This window comes from Giraffa tippelskirchi, chromosome 13 (assembly GCF_054371585.1).
Source record: "Giraffa tippelskirchi isolate mGirTip1 chromosome 13, T2T-mGirTip1v1.2.pri, whole genome shotgun sequence".
Classification (NCBI taxonomy): Eukaryota; Metazoa; Chordata; class Mammalia; order Artiodactyla; family Giraffidae; genus Giraffa; species Giraffa tippelskirchi.
Window position 1 is genome coordinate 7,715,459 of NC_137287.1, and position 15,981 is coordinate 7,731,439.

Genomic DNA, 15,981 nt, shown 5'->3' on the forward strand with positions numbered 1-15,981 from the left:
GGGAGCTCCTGGTCCCAGCCTCTGAGACCAGAGGGGCTCTGACGTAAGCCCAAGCTCCCAGCCATTAGCCTGTGGCTGCAGAGACTTACAAGTATGAGGGCTCAACAGCAGGAGCCCCCTCTAGACCAGAGAAGGCCTGGTGACAGGCAGGAGGGAGCAGAGAGGTCAGGGCTGGGTGAGGTCAGGATGGGGTCTGGCTCTTGGGCTGGGACCGAATCCAGTCACCTCTGAGTCTCAGGTCACTCACCTAAACGTGGACCTGACACCAGCCCAAGGGGTGAGCACTGGAAAGGCATTAGCTGCTATGACCTGAAAGGCAGCTAGAAGCCAAGGGAGACCAGGCACCCCATCCACATGCACACACATCCCCAGACACAGACCTCAAGGACCCTGACTCTGGTCACTGGAGAGAAGGCCAGACCAAAGCACAGTCCCCACCAGCACCGGGCGGCCAGCCTAGCACCTGGGCCTCTACTCTGACGGGAGACCTTCTAGAAAAGCCTGGTCTAGAAGGCCACTTTGGTGACAGGCCAGTCTCCAGCTGAACCCCAGAACCCCTCTGGCAAGGCCTGGCTGGGCACCCCTTCCTCTCCCACCTCCCTGCGTCCAGGTAGCCTTTTGGAACTGACGGTAACTCTCCATGATCCACTTTTCTCAAAAGAGGGCCAGCCAGGTGACCGCCTACCCCACGAAAGGACCCCACGAAAGGACATGTGAGCCCAGGAAGGCCAGAGGGTCTGCTGAATGAATGCTGTGTGTTCTCAGAGCAAACCCCGAGTGTCTCAGGAAGCAGCCCTGCCCACAGATCCAGCCCTGAGGCAGAGTAAGAAGAGGGAACAAGGCTAGGGGTGGCTATGGGAGCTGGGCACTTAAGGCCGCCCTTCCCTGGCCTCCCTCCTCCACTCCTCCGGGTGGTTAGACAGGCAGTGAACTCAAGGAGAGCAACCGTCACCATATACCAGGCAGCGCCCCTGTGTGTTTACTTCCTATTCCTCTCACAACCGGGCTGCCAGGTAGGAGGCCCTCTGCTCATGAATGGGGAAGCTGGCGTGAGATCACAAAGCTGGTGAGCGAGCGCTGGAAACCCAGGACTGGCAGGGCCAAAGCCCTGCTCACGCCATCCTGAAGGTCCTCAAAGCAGTCACTTCTCTGGCCCAGTGATGGCAGCAGAGCCACAGTTTTAGAAATGACAGGCGTAGAACTTACTACGCAGCAGCCCCTCCTCTTGAATTTTCTTCAGACTCATACAGCACCTTCTAACAGTTCTGAAACCCCTTCTCCCCTAGCCATGTGACGGGAATGGCGTGGTTGTTGGGGACCCCTCTGAAGCAGCCCCACGTGGGCTGGCCCTTCCTAAGACACACAGTGGCCCCAGTGGAAGAGACAGAGCTGTCCCCGCCTCCTGAGCCACGTCTTGCCTCGAACTTGTGTTTACAGAGCCACTGAGTCTTCAAGCACAGGCCCCTCATGCTTCCACTGCACCGGGAAGACCACTGAACTCCAGGTCTCAGAGGGGAGTGGATTCCCGGGGGCCAGGCCTGCTACCGAGGGCGGGACGGGCCTCTGAGCCCATCACCACCCCCGCAGGCGAGGGGAGGGCGGAGGGCCGAGGTGGCCAGAGGAGAGCGGCCGGTGCAGGAGAGTCAGAGGCAGCGAGACTCGGAGGAGGCTAAGCAGAGGCCAGAGAGTATTTGTGAGCAGGAACTACCTTTCATGGACATTTTCCTCAATCTCTTAACTGAGCTGTGACTTTTAGAAGCCAGACAGGAGGCGGGAGGGCTGGCGGGCTGGGGTGCGCAGCTAAGACACACAGGGAGTCCAATGGCTGACATCAGAATACTCGTCATGCCTACACGGGGTGCAAGATCAGACATGCAGAGAGGGAGAGACGTTAGAAGGAGCCATCTGGCTCGTGACCGCCACAAACCCCGGCTGCGCCCAGGGGGTGCTGTCGACGGCCGGCCGTCAGGACTCGCCCGTGTCCCTGGGGAATCCAGCTGCTCGAGGCTGCCGGGGCCCACCCAGACCGGCAGGGGCGAGCTCAGCCATCAGTGAAATGCCGGCTCGTGGGAGCCCCGGCTCCAAGTTCCAGGAGGGTCTGAACAAGCAACCCATCAGCCTGTGCCCGGAGCATGCAGGGGGGGAGGCCGTGGCTTCAGGAGGGCAGAGGGCAGAATGCCACCCCAAGACACGTTCAGAGTGGTTCTGGGGGGGGCCGCCTCTCCATGCCAGCGCGAGGAAGGAGAGCAGAGGGCAACACAGCAGGGCGCAGCCAAGCCATGGAAGTGCGGCCGGTCCGGAGCTCGCGGGCCTCCCTCTGTGCCCCTTCGGCTGAGTCCCCACGGTCCCTGGTTGCCTGGCCGCCTGTGGGGTGCTGCCTGTTCTCCATGCACCACCCGGCCTGTCTAGGTGCCTTCAGAGCCATCACTGGGGGAAACAAGTAGGAATCCTGCCCCAGGGCCTGCCTCCTCACCGAGGTGTCCCCAAGGCCCCTGGGCGCGCTCCTTTGGAGCGGCTAAGGCCCCAGGCCGGGGCTTCCTTCTCTGGTCCCCTCGGCGGAGGCTCAGACAGCTCCTCTGGCCGCGGTGGGACCACAGGGGTGGCCCACAGCAGGAGGAGTGACAGCAGGCGGCCACCGCGAATGGACTGTCCGATCTTGTCACTCCTTCCCCAATGCCTGCAGGGCAGACGCCCCACTCCTCAGCCTGGTGCTCCACCTGCGCCCTAGCTGACCCTCCCTGAGGACCTGGAACCGAGCACGTCCTCCTGCTGGAGGAACCATTCCTGCCACACTCTCAGCTACCCTGTGGTCCACAGCAGCCTCCACCCACCCCTCCCCATCCCTGAAGCACCTCCTCCCCTGGAGAGGGGCTCTGGGCTTCCCCTCCGCACCTGCCTTAGGGAGCTAACAGGTGTTCAGAATCTGGCCAGGGGTCTGGGCACCGGGGACAGGCCAGGTGGACCTGCTGCCCGCTCCAGAGGCGATCCAGAGCGGCCAGGGGAGAGCCGGCCTTGGGCTCCATCAGGCCCCACCACCGCTTCTGCTAGAGAACGGAGGTTCTCGGCAGAGTATACGCGCCCAGTGCAAGACAGCAGCAGAGGCCAGCGGCCCAGGCAGCGTCGGGTGCATTGTGGCGGCGGCTCCACAGGAGACGCCAGAGTGCCCATCAGAAGACCAAGGTTGGACGCTGGGCACTCATTCAGCAGGCAATGTGATGCCACAGCATCCCAAGGTTGTTCCTGGGCTCAAACATGGGTTCCCTTGGGAACTAAACATCGGGTGGACTGGATGACAAGCAGGCGCGGGGTGCAGACAGATGGAAAGAGAACAATTCCTGATGAGAACCCGGGAGCTGTGTGTGCTGACCGTGACTTATTCCCCCAGAAGCCACCGTATCCTGCCCATCAATCAGACCCCCGCCTCACGGCTGCCCCTCCCTGACCGGCAGCCCCTCCCTGACCACCCATCTAAAACAGCCATGTTCCCCTCCAGCTCATCTCCTTCACTCCGCTCCATTCTCACCACCAGATGTAACGTGGGCTTCTGTCTTTGTGACTGTCTTCCCCTGATCCGAGCACACAGAGCAGGGCCTGGTCACAGGGAGGCCCAGTCTCTGCCTGCTAGGGAGCGGACATCCCCGAGGCCACGCCATCAGCCCCGCGAGAGGTCGGCGTGGACAGCACTGCCGCTCTTTACAATGAAGGATTCTCTCTTCCTCATTCCAGCCACAGACAGTGAGTCTCAATTTACACGCCTGCAGAGAAGCAGCCCCTGGCTCTGCCGGTCTGCTTTCTTGTGAAAAAGTGTGAAGGTCATCCTGCAGCCAGCACTTCACAAAAGCGGCATCCAGTGGAGAAGACGGGGGGAGGGACACACGAGGGGCCATCACAACTTCCCCAAGAGCAAGGGCTCAGGGACGCACCGCCACCCCCCCCCAACTCTTAACATCCCCAAATAACTGTAACAGAGTGGACAAGCATGGCTATTCCTGTTCTCATCTTGGTCTGCCAGAGCCCCTAGCAGGTCCCACACCCGGTCAGACATGTGAACACCCCCTTTCTGACGCCCAGCGTTGGCCTTTCGTCTAGTGATTGGGCTCAGGTGCTAGTCTACCCTCCTCCTGCCCTGGCCTTACTAACCTGGCTTTGAGGCTGGTACCACTCCCCTGGGGCTGACCGGCCTTGGGTAGGTCCTGGCAGCATAAAATGCAGACACTCCCCCTCCCTGGCTGGGTGGGAGCCTGGCCCCGGCCTGGGGGGCCCACTCTTCCCCACGCCCCTGAAGGAGAGGCCCTGGCCAGGCGCAGGCAGTGAAGCCATCACCGAGGCGCCCGGCGGACGGGGAGGCGGCCCCTCCACCAGTGCAGGCGCGCATGCAGCCCTTCCGCAGCATGGCCCCTGGCTGGGAGCCTACCTGAGAAGCCCTGTGCCCAGGAGCTCACCTCAGGGCAGCACGAGGACTCCCAGACCCATGACCAAACCCACAACCACTGCCCAGCTGAGAGGGCTCTCCAGACCCTGCTTCCTGGGGGTGGGCCCGGGGTCCCTGGTTCCCTGGCACCCCACACAGCGCCCCAGCAACAGGGACAAGCCAGAACCCTGCGTTCAGGGCAGGCGGTGTTTGGCCACCGGCTTGTCTACTCTTTCCTCACCAGGACCCAGTTCCTGAGCTTCGGGGTCTGTCTCCCTGACAGGTAAATGGGAGGTTAAAACACCTCCAGGATCGCTCTGAGAGCAAAGGTGGCAGGGGACACAGAGAACAAGGCCAGGAGAGGGTCCCGGCCTCAAGAGCACCTCAGCACCCAGACCGCTCCTGAGCTGCGGGTAGAGGTGACCATGCTGGTATGAGGCCCTCCGCGACCGCAGAGCTGAACGGAGCGGGCACCTGCAGGCTGGGCTTGCTCCTGCAACCTCTCTCCAGCAGTACATGTACACGCGTGCCCACACACACACATACACACACACACACAATCTGAATTACCTGGGGTATCTGATGCCACGAGAAGACCTAAACTGGGCAGGAACTATCTAGGCCTCTTTGCTTACTGTTCTCTCTGCCCCAGTAGAGGGCTGATGGCTGAGCAGGTGAGTGTGTTCCAGAGGGCCTGCTGGGCAGCATGTCCCCTCCTGGGTCTTTTCCTGGCCCCACTCTCATCTCCACTACATCTCTGACTGGTCCTTCCATGTCCTTCAAGTGCTCGTCTTCCTGGTGTTCCACCCAGTCTCTGTAAGCTCACACACTCCTGGGTGGGCAGACGCCTCCCTACTCCACCCTACACTGCTCTTCTGAGCTGCCCATCCAAACTCCTCCACCTCCAGGACAGCTCCACCAGCCATAACCACAGCCATCGACCCACCAGACTTGAGAGCAGCACAGAGTCATAGTGAAGAGCCAAGATTCTAAGGCCAAGAACGCCTGGGGCTGAATCCCAGCTCTGTCCAGGACTGGCTGCCTGGCCTTGGGAGGTTTCTGGAATTCTCAGCGCATCAGTTTCCTCAAATGTAAAATGGGAATCAAAGTTCCTCCCCAACAGAGCTGCTATTGGGATGAAATGAGTCGCCACGTACGCAAAGCCCCTAATCCTTCCCCCTTAATCACGAGGACTTCTCTGTCTGCAGCGCAGGCCAGGCCTCACTCTATTCCTTCTGTCTCACAACCAGTCCAATCACTGAGTAAGAAGCCCGTACCTCCATCCACTACCACAGCCCTAGTCAGTGGTCAGCCGGCCTGGGGCACGAAGCCTGGGTCCAAAGGGCCTCTCTGCCTCCATCCTGGGCCCCTCCAACCCGCCCTGTGCTATCACAGTGACTCACCCAGCACACGGACTGGCTAGTTCCCTCCCCTGCCTCCACCTCTAAATGATGGCGGTTCACCAGACGCCTCGGTGTACCTTCATGCCATAGTTTACATTCCCCCTAAGTTAAAAAACAACTCTCAGTGGCTTCCCAACACCCACAGAAGGAATTCTGAAAACAGTTCAAAGGGGCAGGGTTAACAAATGACCTAGTGAGACACAAAACCCACTTGCTCAAAACGTGAACTCCAGCCAAAAAAGTTGGAGGAACTCCCCAAAAGGCCCCTGTAAGGAAATGCCTAAAGCATGTCGGGACAGAAAAGCGACTCCTGAACCGTAATTCAAGGTGATGTGAAAACATAAAAGATGGAGAAAGTCCACACCGGTACCCACCATCATCAGGTATGATCCCCCCAACACTGAGACAAATGAGGGGGTACCCAGGCTCACTCACGGGGGGCGGGTCACCATCACTGAAAAAAGGCGCTGTCCCTCAAGGAGCCCTTGTGGGTTTCCACAAGAACACAGAGGGTTAGAAGACCTCCTCCCCACAATCTCCCCCACCCCCCACCCCACACATTCCCCGCCCCCAAGTCCCACCCCTGGCGGACATGTCTGGACCGGGGACCACCTGCCTACCTGCAAGGGCTTGCTGGACCCGGCTGGGCTTCGGCATCTGCACGGGCACCGTGGCGGGGACGCTCCGGGGGCCGCTCGCTGGACCGCTGGGCAGGGAGGCACTTGGGGAGAAGAAGGGGACAGAGCTTACTGTGAGGAGCTGACTTGGCAGAAACACCCAGTGAGGAAGGCAGTGGTGCTTCAGAGGCCCCTTTGCAGTTTCACTTCCCCGCAGTGGCCTTTGTGCACTGAGGGCTTCTGGTTTTTCTTCTTAAGAGGAAAGATCCTGACGAAGAATATCTTGAAGGACAAGCAAAGAGGCCTGATGGTCACAACTCTCGCAAGCACTTCCTCCATGAAAATCAAGCAATACAAGTCAGACTCCCAGTGGGGCACTGGGGAGGGGAGGGGAGGGGACAGTCGACAGGGAAGAACACGGCCGGGGACGAGACTTGTCTTTTTACACGGATGGAGAACGAAGCGTTGGCTGTCACAGAATGCTCTCCTGGACAGTCCCGAGACTCCAAAGACAAATCCTGAAAGAACTATGAGCTTCACTGAAATGAGGGCTCTGTGGTACCCACAGAGCGGAAGTCCAACAGAAACCACTCCTAGTGGTCAAGACCAATACCACCAGTGATGGGCCAAACATCATCAGGAACTCCAAGAAAAGATGTTCTGAAAAGGAAATTAACACCCTTTTTGTGGTTTCTGCCAAAACAGCATAACCTCAGTCCAATAATGAGAAAACATCTGATGAAACCAAATTAAGACCATTCGACAAAAGTAACTCTTTCAAACAGTCAAGGTTATGGAAGATGAAGAAAGACTGAGGAGCGGTTTTACGCAGAGGAGGAGAAGAGGAGGAATGACAACTGGATGCAGAGTGGGTTCATGGATCAGGAAGAGAACACCACAGAAAAACTGATGAAAATCGGAAAAGTCTTTAGCTACTAGTCCCACACCAACGGTGAGTCTCTGGTTCTGGCAACTGCACTACAGTCATCATGAAAAATGTTAACACGAGAAGTAAGAGAGATTTGGAAACTGCACTATTTTTGTAACTTTTCTGTAAATCCAAAATTAGTTTAAAATAAAGGAAAAAAAAATTTTTAAGTGAAGGTCTTACTTGCCACAGTGACTAATTCCAACTCTTTCACTTGGTTTTAAGCCTTCATATATATTTGTGTGCGTGTGCGTGTGTGATTATATTTTTATTTTTTCATTTTTAAAATATTTGTTGATTGATCTGGCTGCACTGGGTCTTAGTTGCAGCATGTGGGATCTAGTTCCCTGACCAGGGACAGAACCCGCGACCCTTGCACTAGGAGCGCAGGGTCTTAGCCACTGACCACCAGGGAAGTCCCGAAGCCATTATGTTTTTAAATGGTAATAAATCCATGCCATTATGGCTTGTGGGGAGCCCCACACTGGAGACGGCTGATGCAGATGGCCCGAGATGCCTACTGTTCCCTCCCCGTCGCAGTTACTGTGTCCTCCAGCCCTGCTCGTGTTCAAGATGATACAAGACGAAGGGTCCACAGTCCCTACCCTGGAGCTCCCCAAGGACAGGGCCTGGGTTCACTGGGCTCAGCCCACAGCCAGGAGCCAGGAAGGTGCTCAGCAAACGATCGATGCCTCCAGCCTGCTGTGCTACCCTCGAAACAGCCAGCAGCCCAGCAGGCACCTGGGGGTGGCCAATGCTTCTGGGAGCTCCTCCAGCCCCCTGCCTACTGCCAGCCTCGGGTCACAGATGCCGCTGGTGGACGCAACAGGGAGCTGGCTGGTTCTGGTCCACATCAGAAAATCTCACACTGGCTGGTACTGGTTTTCACTTCTGGACTGTTATGCTTCTCGCTGCCCATGTCTACTGTCAGCCCCAAGAGGACAATGGAACTGGATATGGATGCTCTGCTAAGGCAGTGGGGGAAGGGCCAGGCATGCAGGACACCCAGGTTAAGACTTTGGCCCCACTAAGCTGTTTAATTTGAAGCCACACCCCACCCCCTTCCTGAGTCTGTTTCTTCAATTCTCAGGTTCTAGAAGTGAACAACTCAGAGAAGATACAGTCCTTGGAGGCGTCCTTCATCTCCTAAGCCAACTCAACAGGGAGCAATGAGCTAGGAAGCAGGAAAGCCAAAGCCTGGCTCTGCTGCTCCACGGGGCAGCCTTGGCACCACAGGCCCAGCAGAGCCGGGGCAGCGGGGTCTTCCCTTGCTGGCAAGAGGCCCGTATCTGAGAGACAAGGCCAAGGCTCAGGTTCTACCACAGGAACGAGAGCAGAAAGCAGACAGGCAGTAAGGCTTCCAACAGGCAACTCACCTGCAAACTGGGACCAGGAAACGTCAAAGTTCTATGTGCTTGGGGTCTCATGGTGTCACTTCCCCTGGGACTTTCCCCAGCTCCTCTCCCATATGTTTCTCTGCTATGATCAGAAGGGACAGAGAAAGGATCCAGTGGTTCCCACGACGGGGACTCTGAGGGGCAGACAGAACCTCGGAGGTCACGGATCCCCCTGCACTGGCCGCTGAGAGCTCAGACTGGCAGAATGTTCCCTGCTGTGGGCACCATTTGCCCATGAAGTGCCCTTCTGAGAATTCCTTCCTATCAGCCTCCCGCCTGCCTGCTGGGTTCCTGGGTCTACCTACTAGGCCCTCCTGCCTTTCCTATCTGAGAAACCATCTCCAGGAGCTTCCAAGTGGAGCTGAGAACACAAGACAGAGATTTCTCATCTTCTACTCGGACAGGAATGGACAGTCCTGAACAAGGGGCAGAGCTAGGAGGCGGGAGAGCACGGCATACAAAGCCTCCCTCCAGCTCCCCACGGGGGACCCTCTGAGCATGCGCAGTACAAGGCGCTTAAGATGCAGACAGAGCCTGGGGACCCCACCGCCAGCGCCCACTGCAGGGCACATTGAGTCCCCTTTCCAAGCTTTACTTTCTCTCTCTGTAAGATGAGAATAATCCCCCAGGCCCCCAGGCTCAGTGCACGGTGCAATCCAAACGCCCACTGTGTCCCAGATCTCAGTGGAGCAAGGCAGTTCTGAAGAGCCGCAGGGCCCTCACCAAATCCTGACCACCTCAGGCCTGTCAGAGCAAAGGGAAGCTTCTGCAACTGCCCCGGCCAACTCGGTAATCTTACAAGGGGAAAAGAGAGACATAGAGACAGAACAGAGCTGAGCCGAGGGCTCACAGTGAGCGAGTCAGGAGTCAGGTCCCGCTGGAGTCCAGGACCTCAATCCCACAAGTCTAAAGAGCCTGACTGATAGCAGGAGGGAGCAGGGTGCAACTTTCAGAGACTGGGAGAACAGCAGCGGCAAGAAGAGTAGATGGACGAAAATGAGAGCTGTTTTCCTAGACCAGGTGAGTGCAGGGGCAAAGACCCCCGAGGCATCACCACACCGAAGCTGCAACAGAGAGCTGCTCGTAATCACCGCCCCGAGTCAGCAGAAAGCAAAACCAGCCGGCACACCCGCTATTAAACAACGTGTGCATGACACATTTTGCAAAGTCTTCCATCCAACATCATTAAAACACAGGTTTTGGTGCTTAAAGGGATAAACTTCAGCTACCAGGAAATTTACTTAAACCCAGCGGCTCAGTGACAAATCACGTATCTTCCCGATGGATTACTTACTCAGAGAAAGGCTCCTGGGGCACCAGTCGAATGAATCCGTCAGCCAAGGTTTTACCCAGATTGAGCAAGAAGGGATTTGAAACTACGTGGGTTCCAAAAAAAGAACCCACAGGGGCTCCACAAATTTTCATTTCACCCACTCACAGGTCCTTCCCAGTGGCTACCAGTAAACGCTGCTGGTTCTCAGGTTTCCCCGGTCCGTGGCGCTGCCCACCCCATTGCCTTCTCCTCCTCACACCTGGTATCTTTCACCTGACACTGCTGACGTTCACTTGGCCTGGAGAAACGACACCACGGCCACTGGAGAACTGAGGTGCCAAGTGTTTTCAAATCCTCCCAGCCCAGCTGGGTGAAGAGGTCAGGGATTAATTAGACCCCCTCTGGCTCTACAACAGCCATCAGAGATGGCTGACTGTAGAGGGCTGCACAAGTTAGACCCGGGAAAACTAACCCCGGCCAGTGCAAGACGCCCCTCCTTGCTCCTGAAGAGACAGTCCAGGAGGTCAAGGTGAATCCGTCGTCAGGAGGCAGGCCCCTCTGACCCTGCTTCACCTACCAGAGCTGGCTGGCCCAGTTGCCACCTGGTTTACAAGGCAGGGCGGCAAGGCAAGCAGCAACATGCACGACCAAGCAGCAAAGGTGAGGCTACCTGGCCCCGCCGCCTTCCCTTCTGCAACCTGCCTGGACGGGGAAGGGAGACTCCAGAGAAATCTCAGGGGAGACCAATGGGAGCCCCGTGCCAGAAGAAAGCAACAAAGCCCAAGTGGTGGCCTGGCTCCTCCCAGAATCCCAGCTCTAGAACCTTTGAGAAACCTGCCTCAGTTAATGCGTCAGAACGCAAGCCTCACGAGGCTGGGCAAAGCTGACCGAGTCGTAAAAGCAGCTTCACCCTTACTGATAATCCTTCTGGGCTGGCAGACGTGATGTGTTTTTCTCTAAAAAAAGACTGACCCACGTACTGGAAGGGGCCTCGCAGGGCACCAGGAAGGATGGGTTGGCACAGAGCCCAGCACGCTTATGTCTCTGGGGAAAGCCCAAGCCTTACCTGTGCTTCCAATTCCAGAAAGACCTCAGATCCATGAGCCCCAACTTCAGAAAGGAAAAGACGTGCAGGAAGACGCCAGGACCCAGTGGGCCCACCCTCTTCTCTGCACCAGCGGCCTCTGCACGCACCCTTCAGGACACCCTGTCTTCCTCTCACTGTCTTTCAAATGGCTTCCAGGGCTCCACGTGCCCCACGTGGCCCGCAAGGGGCCTGAGCGTGAGCCCAACTCTACCACGCCCTGGCTGTGCTGCCAACCTCGCCAGCCTCAACATGCTCCCCTGGAATCTGGGACACCACCCACCACAGGCCGTTGGGAGGATCTGGGAAAACCAAGCCCGGCTGTAATGGGTGCTCAGTGAGTGAAACTGTTACTGTCTTATAGAAGTTGGACGGGTCCTCTGAAGTCTAGCTAGAGAAAACAACAGAGGACCCAGAGGCTGCCAAGGAGTTCTCAGCCACACTGGGAAGCTTGGGCCCTCCTCGTGGTCAGGAGGGCTGGGATGGGCTGGGTGAGCAAGGTGGCACCAAGATGCTGACTTTCTGGGGAACGGGGCAGCCACAGGTCCCCATGTCCAGTCACCGCCCGCCCAGGTCACCCTCTCTTAGAAATCTGCCCCCATCCCGGCCACCACGGTGAATCCTCAAAATGTTCTGCAGGCCCCAGACTCTCAATAATGATCAATGCCGAGGCCCCTGGTCAGGGACAGGTGTCTGAGCACCCCAGAAGCATCCACCACTGGCTACTCCAGGGTTTTCCCACTTTAAAGTGTCACCTTAGATGGGGCCCATTTCATCACTTTCTCGGGGTGCCCTATGGACCCGACTGTACCCTAGGGACCAGCACAGCAGCCAGCCTACATCACCTGCTGCCACCCCCACATGCTCAGCATTTTGCTCTTTCCTCAACCAACTATTAAACACCAAAACTGGGCTCCAGCCTTCCCCTGGACGAGACTGTGGGCTTAGGGAGAGGACTGAACCATCCATGTCTGTGATTTCAGGGCTGGGCACACAGCGCGAGTCAGTGAAATGTCCTCATGTAACCAGCTATGGGCACACACACAGCCAAAGAATCTTTAACTGCTCAGAGAGCCCAATTCTCCTGAGCCAATGAACAGATCACTGGGTTTTAACCCACGTGGCAACTACCAGCACTCACGTGCCAGAGTCATGGAGGCTCAGTGCGACATGAGGTGGTGGATGGCCGTGGTCCCTTGGCACTACGTGACACACGCAAAGGAGATGACGAAGTAGTGGGGACCGCCGACGAGGCAGGTGTCGGGTCTGCAAGGCACTGGGGGAGTCTTCCTAGCTAAAGAAGGGCAGAAATCCAAGGCCCTGACAAGGTGCGCGGCTGGACAAAACAGCCGTCGGGAACACAAGATACCTGGCCGCACTGGTGGTGGACGGTCCTGAAGACTGGTGCTGCGATGCCAGGTGGGAGAGGCTGGAGCGGTAGAGGGGCGGGTTCCCCAGGGAGGACGGCGCCCCGGCCCAGGGGTTGGTGGTGTTCAGCCTGGGCGCAGACCTGGCCCCGGAGAGTGAGGGCTTGTTGTATGGAGCAAAGGCCTGGTGGGTCCCCCAAACAACAGCGGTCCTGTGGGGAGGCTGGGGGACGGGGTAGGCGGGAAGGTTGGTCATGGAGTGGCGGTAGCGGCCTGACACGGGGCCGGTGGTACCACCGCTGAGGCACTGATGGCAAGAGCAGGCCACCCCTGTGTGGCCCGGCGGAGCGATGACGGTGGTCACCGGGTACGGGGGCCCCGCCTGGCGCCGCACGCTCCGGCAGAAGCTGGAAGTCTTGTTGGTCTGCGTGTGGGTGGCGTAGTTGACGGTGTAGTTGTACCCCAGGGGCGCCAAGTCCACGAGCTGGTTGCCTCGGGCCACCTGCTGCTCCAGGTAGTCGCAGACGCTGGCCTCGTAGGCCGTCCAGGAGTTGTCGTCACCCAGCCACTCCCAGACGACGCCCCGGCCAGGGGCCGAATGCTGTGGGAACAGGTGCCTCCGCACGGCCCGCATGGTGCCTGTGTTAAAGGGAGGGACACACATCAACAGTTCATCTGCCCCTTACCACCCTCAAACCAAGGGAGTTTAAAATTCTCTTTTTTTCCCTACAACCAACATAAGATAATATGGTCATGGATCTATACATGGGTCATGCTGCTGTTTGACCTAAAGGCTGACACTGATGACTCTCTCCAAATTTGGGATGAAAGGTAGAGTGCGCTCTCTGTGCAAAGAAACTGTGGACCAAAGGGATGAAGTGGCAGAGGGGACCTGGCCTTTCTCAGCTAGACTAGGGGACTGGGTCAAAGACCAGCTGTAGCTCAGACTCGATGAGGCTTCTCAAAATATTCCTAATGATGAAACCTGTGGAGCCTGACCGAAGAAACCAAAACAAAAATGTCTGAAGAAGATGAAATCATCCATAATCCAACCACTGAGAGGAAAGCACACTTCATATACTGCAATATACTCCTACCAGTCTAGTTTTCTAAGCACACACGTTTAGCTGCAGCTGACAATCATAGCGAAAACCTTTCCTATTTCCATGTACTAGTTCATAGGTCTCTAAGACTCTGAAACTCGTTAACTTTTTTGTAATTTTTTTTTTTTGGGCCCCATGGCATGTGGGATCTTAGTTCCCCAACCAGGGATGAAACCTGTGCCCCCTGCAAAGTGGAAGCGCAGAGTCTTAACCACTGGACAGCCAGAGAAGTCCCAGAAACTCATTAACTTTTACAGACTTCTCTTCCATGGATGTACCTGGATTCCCTTGGACTTCCGAGGTAGCAATTACTAGGAAACACATGTGGTTAGCTTATATGAATAAACCAGATCACACGATTAAAGAAAGGAGAAAGGAAAAAATCAACCCGGGCCATGCTTCCAACAGTACTTGCCGAAAGATGATCACTGCAATTACCCTCTACCCGGTCTCCTGACCTCAGAAGCCAGAGCGATACACTTAACCCCCAAATCAGATGATGTCACTCTTCTGCCCAAGTCCTCCCGGGCCTTCTTCTTTCAGAAGAAAAGCTGAAGTCCCTTCAAGGGACACAAGCTGCCCCTGCCCCTGGCCTGTGCCTGGCCCGTGCCTGGCCGTTCCTGGTGACCAGGCCACGCGAGCTCTAACTTCAGAATAAGCTCTCCCTACACTTTACACACCCTCATAAACACTCACTGACCCAACCATACATGGGTCACAAATTATCTTGCTAGGTGTCTTTCTCAGTGACTGCAAATGTCATGGGGGCCGGGACTTTTATCTGCATCCGCTGCCTGGAAGCCTGAGTCCTCACACCCCCAAGGAGGCTGCTACAGGATCAGAGCCGGATTCTTCAGGCTGGGCATCAGTGCATTCTGGGCTGACAGTTCCTTCTCGTGGGGCCAGTCCTGTATGCTGTAGGATGTTTATTTAGTAGCATCCCAGGCCTCCACCCACTAGATGTCGGTAGCACCCACCCCACAGTCCTGACAGTCAAAAATCTCCCCACACGTTGCCCGATATACCAGGAGACAAAGTCACCCTTGGCTGAGAACCACTGATTTAGAGGGACAGGGTACAGCTCTGGGAAGAAGCTGGTGGCCCCATTCTTGGTAACACTGATCAATGCTGCTGCTGCTGCTGCTCAGTCACTTCAGTCATGTGCAACTCTTTGCAACCCCATGGACTGTAGCCTGCCAGGCTCCTCTGTTCACAGAATTCTCCACGCAAGGACACTGGAGTGGGTTGCCGTGCCCTCCTCCCGGGGATCTCCCCGACCCAAGGATCGAACCCAGGTCTCCTGCGTTGCAGGTGGATTCTTGACCACTGAGCCACCAGGGAAGCCCACACTATTAATATGCACGTAGAAAAGAAACACGAGTGCACAGGAGAGTGAAGTAAGCTGCCCGGGGCCACAACTGTCTGTCAGGAGCCAGAACTCATCACCAGGCCCTCTCCACTAGCCTGGTGTGCCACCCCCATGCTGGCTGGCCTGCTCGCTAGACCCTCGAATCTCTACAGGTGGAAGCAGGCAGTTCTGCTTTGGGAGACAAGGGGGAAGGGGCTGGGACAGCCTCTGCACTGTGTTTCAAGGCACCCTGTACCACAAAGTGGTACCTCACACACTGTGTGGTACCCACTATCACAGCGCCCGCCCCCTGACCCTGTGCATTTCAGAGGCAGGATGACGCTGAGAGTCAATTCTGTGACCCGAACACAGTGCACAATGCCCGGCCCGCAGTAGGCACCTAGACACATGCTAGAGGCAGGGTCTTACCAGTGTCCTGGCGGAACTGCGTCCAGCTGGGGAGGTCGATGATGTAAGGAGCCAGCGACGGGTCAGCTTGGCCTAAGGGGATGCTGTGGGCCAGGCTCCCCAGCCCGAAGCGCTGGCCCTTCTGCTGCACAAACTGCTGCTCGATGTAGCTGCAGACGGCAGCGCTGTAGGGGTGCCAGGTGCCCAGCCCGTCCTGCCATTCCCACACGGCCACTGCCACCGGGCTGGTGTACACCTGAGCCAGGGAAGGGCTTGGGGCCATGGCCATCTTCCCCAGGACTCCCTGTCTTCCCCAACGGCTTCAGACCACGCTGGGCTGGAGTCTTGGGTTCATTGCCCAGTGCTGCCAGGAGACCTGTAAACAAGACAGACAAGCGGTTACCAACACACACGGTGGCACTGCCAGAGTTGGTCTCGGTGCAGGGAAAAAGATCATGCTTTTCCAGTCACCTTTTTCCCCTAATACCTTAAAAGTTTCGTGAACCAAATACCTCATCCTGTCTCTCTGCTCAGGCAGCAGGTAAGAACCCAGCATCAAGCAAGCAGTGCTCTTACCTCTACAAATGCCCAGGAAAACACAGTGACTGAATTCTGGGAGCTGCCCATCAGCCCTGCTTCTGT

General features: G+C 57.0%; 1 protein-coding gene across 16 annotated transcripts in view; it reads right to left on the reverse strand.

Moving 5' to 3' along the window:
- The window catches only part of DTX2 (deltex E3 ubiquitin ligase 2), a 33,483-nt gene that overhangs the window by 5,920 nt on the left and 11,582 nt on the right, over positions 1-15,981 (reverse strand). For 8 of the 16 annotated variants that reach the window (XR_014073306.1, XR_014073308.1, XR_014073307.1 and 5 more), the window contains 4 exons: positions 15,361-15,715; positions 12,483-13,119; positions 6,435-6,535; positions 1,709-1,849 (listed from right to left, as the gene is read on the reverse strand). Coding sequence is in view for 10 of the 16 variants with exons in the window: in XM_081557792.1 (XP_081413918.1) it covers positions 1,709-1,849; positions 6,435-6,535; positions 12,483-13,119; positions 15,361-15,628 (1,147 nt within the window). In the remaining 6 variants the exon portion in view is untranslated. The remainder of the gene's footprint in view (positions 1-1,708; positions 1,850-6,434; positions 6,536-12,482; positions 13,120-15,360; positions 15,716-15,981) is intronic. The other 8 variants (XR_014073309.1, XR_014073311.1, XR_014073310.1 and 5 more) reach the window with 1 other exon arrangement.